General features: G+C 34.3%; 1 protein-coding gene across 1 annotated transcript in view; it reads right to left on the bottom strand.

Moving 5' to 3' along the window:
• The window catches only part of LOC110103336 (vacuolar-processing enzyme-like), a gene marked incomplete at its 5' end in the record, with an annotated part of 9481 nt that extends 7945 nt beyond the window's left edge, over positions 1 to 1536 (bottom strand). The window contains one exon of the mRNA XM_028693404.1: positions 1279 to 1536. Coding sequence (XP_028549237.1) covers positions 1279 to 1536 — 258 coding nt within the window. The remainder of the gene's footprint in view (positions 1 to 1278) is intronic.
• Between the last annotated feature and the right edge of the window lie 2106 nt (positions 1537 to 3642).

The raw sequence follows: 3642 nt of genomic DNA, 5'->3' as shown, positions 1-3642 counted from the left end.
ATTATTTAATTATATTTAGTTATTTTTAATAACAGTTAATTATAATTAATTATAATTATTATAATTAAATATTTTAACTATATTTAATTATTAGAAATAATGATTAGTTTTAATTAAAATTTACTTATAATTAATTTATAATTATTATGATTAATTATTAGTGATAATAATTAATCATAATTTATTTAAATTAATTATAATTAACTTTTAATTTAAATTAATTATCATCATTTATAATTAAATGTGGTTAATTATTTTAATTATATTTAATTATTTATAAATTATAATTAATTATTATTAATTTTAATTCATTATAATTAATTAATAATTTAAAAAAATGATGCCCTCTTACCTCAACATTCGTGTCGGGCTGGCAAACCGCCCATACACGCTTTTCTCTAGCGTGGTGGGAAGGGAAACCAGCGCGACACCTACGACGAGGTAGGCGAGCGACTCTTGGTTCCAAATCTTGTTCTCGGCGTTCGTGGCGCACTGAAAAACCGCCTATACACGCTTTTCTCTAACGTGGTGGGATGGGAACCTGGTGCGGCACTTACGACGAGACCGGGCTATTCATAAGTACCCGCTCGCGCTCGCGGGGAAACAACTATTTCTCTTTTGTAACAGGTACCGAAGACCCATACACGCCTTTCTCTGGCGTGGTGGGGACAAAGATTTTACACGGCTGCGGTGTCCTTGGACAAATACCTCTGTTAGCTAAGGTGGATTCAAATTTGTCCCCTTAGACAAATACCCACCCCAGGCCTACAAGATCTCCTTGGACGAAGCAACCCATGGCTGTCGACAAGGATCCTTCTGTCAGGTTGGGTCGACTACCTCCTCTGACTAAGTAGACCAGGGACCACGATGGTCCGGGACGACGGAACCATGGGATCTTGATCAGGCCCATCATCCATTCCCCCACCATCCGCTTTAAGTGCTAGGTAGTAAAATTTCTTATTTTAAATATCAAACTCTTCAAATCCTAAACATCCAAAACCTTCAATCCTTCAATTCCAAATTCCAAACCTATTGTTGCTACTATATACCAGATAACACGTATCTCTATACGTATCTGATCGACGACTAGCCTTAATCGAAAGTTCTCTCTCGTGATCGGGAGGGGTAATTAACTATAGGGGCTTGCACTTATAGGAAACCAAAACTCAAATCATAAAGTACTCACAAAATGAGGGCGAAATCTCTGGGTAGTGTCTTATCTACAAACTCATCTGCCTTCCAAAATTTACCCCGGAACTTATTCCGTTAAAACTCACCCCACCGAATAAAAAGAAAAGAAGGCGGAGGCCGGGGCCGAATTTTCGGAGCCCACACCATCCAATATATGTTGTAGAGGTCTCCCAAACATATCCAATAATCTAAAGGTAGACTAGGACTCTCTTTAGGACAGTAAGTTTTCCAACTTCTCTCCACAGCATTAGATGTCATTGTTGTATATATACTTATATTTTCAGAGAGAAGACTTTCAAAAATACTCACAGATTTACAGGACTTAAGATAAAAGACCTCAAATAAAAAGATAAGACCATTTTTATCTTATATATATATATATAATTTAACATTGCTGCATATTTTATAAATGATAATTCATTACTTTTTTTTGTAGGAATCGAAAGTATGCTTTTTCTTTAAAATAAAGATGAAATCATCCGTACAAAGGTAAAGATATATATGCATTCCTAATAATATAACAACAACATAAATTGAGCATCAACTTAAAAATGCTTTTTTGATCATGCTGGAAATTTGTAGGTATATAAACAAATTCAATTGACTTTAATTCAGTTAAAACTAACGTAGAATTCTTGGGCCACCATGGTCTAAATAAAATATAAAAATATGGTACTCAGGTCCACTATCAATAACTTTACCACTGCTATCAGATATAGTCTTTTTAACTCCAAAGAGAACAAAAAAATTCTTAACATTAATATCATATCCTACATAATCCTGTAAATAATTTTAAGTAAGATGTTAGAAAACATAGATCAATTACCATAAAAAAATTCATGGTACTGTCAAGTCCCATCAAAATCAAAATTTGGGAACTCCAGCGTACATACACTCCCATCAGGACTGTTAATTATAATTTCTTGTCTGGGATTTTTCTCACTGTATGTAATATCATCGTACATTAAAATAATGATATTTTCATCATTCAAACCACCATTTTTTATAATTTGATAGACATGACATATATCAGCCTAGATGAGCAGAAAAAAAAGAAAGTTAAAATTTAAATAGATATTCTCTCACTTGTGGTAGAAGAAATGTATACAAGTTATCACGTTATGTCAAAATAGAACTAATTTTTTAGAGAATTGGTGATGTAAGCAAACCACAGTATAAAAAAGAAGGGATGAAATTGCATCAATCAATTAAAATAAAGTAGAAAAATCTATATTAATCACTTCAAATAGTCTCCATAGTTTTAACCTGCAGTTTGATTGAAATGTTACTTATCAAGCAATTTCTTACATTCAAATGCAAGTTTCACCATAATCGTTATGACAGTTATTGTCTTAAATCTATATCATTAAATATACATCACAGTAAGGGATACGAATGATGTTGAGTTCATTAACTAAGTGAACAAACTTTAAGTGATGCATTACTTAGGCTTTGTTTGGAACAACTTTTTATTGCTTCTTAAAATAGAGTACTAAAACTCTGTTTCAAGAAGTAATTCATCCACAACGAAACCTTAATCTTAAAAAATAAATCGTTAATATGAACCCCAAAAAGTAAAAGGAGAGAAAAATGATCGAAGAAAATAAATCGTTAATATGAACCCTAACAGAAATGTACAGTAAATTCTCTTACCAAGCCAATTAAATCTTTAATCTAATTTTGTTTTGTCAAAAAATATAATCCACCGAAAAAAGGCAAGATGTTTATCAAATAATTAATAGTGACAAATTCAAACCAATCAATAATCGAGTTTACAATTTCCCCTTAATAAATAATTATGTTAATGTTCTATGCACTATATAGATCCAAAACTTGGATACTCCAAACCCGGAGTTAAATATAATGGAAATCCAATGTCCAAATAGCATCTGGAACAATTCTAAGCAGTCCCTTCTTCTAATACATAATCACGCAATGAAGCTTCATGAATAGTAAATTAAATCCAATTAATACAAAATTTACCAAAACAAGTAGAAAATTATAATCAATCAGATTAGCAAAAACCAAAAGAAACAGGGAAAACGATAAAAGGTCAAATACATGATATCTCTGTTTAAAATTGCGCAATAAGAAGCGTGCCTTGAGGCGCCTCTGCGCAATTTGTCCCAAAACCGCCTCGAAGCTTATGCAATTCCACCCCTGGCAGAGGCATACGCCTCACTTGGATTGAGGCGTGCCTTAGAGGCGTAATTGCGCAACTCTTGGTGAGGCGTACGCCTCATGGGATTAGGGCCCACCCACTTAAAATGAAGGGTTTTTTTCTCCTTAAACCCGCACGGCAGCAGCTCCTCCCAATTTTTTCCTTCACTCACGGCTCCAGTTCGCGAAACAGAGAGCTCCCGCACGGTCCTTACCCACCGGCTTCCCTTCCCGCCGCTTCTCTCGCCAGCGCCGACTCTCTCCGGCGAAGTTGAAATTTCTGGCCGCCCT

Source organism: Dendrobium catenatum, unplaced genomic scaffold (assembly GCF_001605985.2).
Source record: "Dendrobium catenatum unplaced genomic scaffold, ASM160598v2 fragScaff_scaffold_266, whole genome shotgun sequence".
Lineage (NCBI taxonomy): Eukaryota > Viridiplantae > Streptophyta > Magnoliopsida > Asparagales > Orchidaceae > Dendrobium > Dendrobium catenatum.
This window is presented reverse-complemented; position numbering and strand designations above follow the sequence as displayed.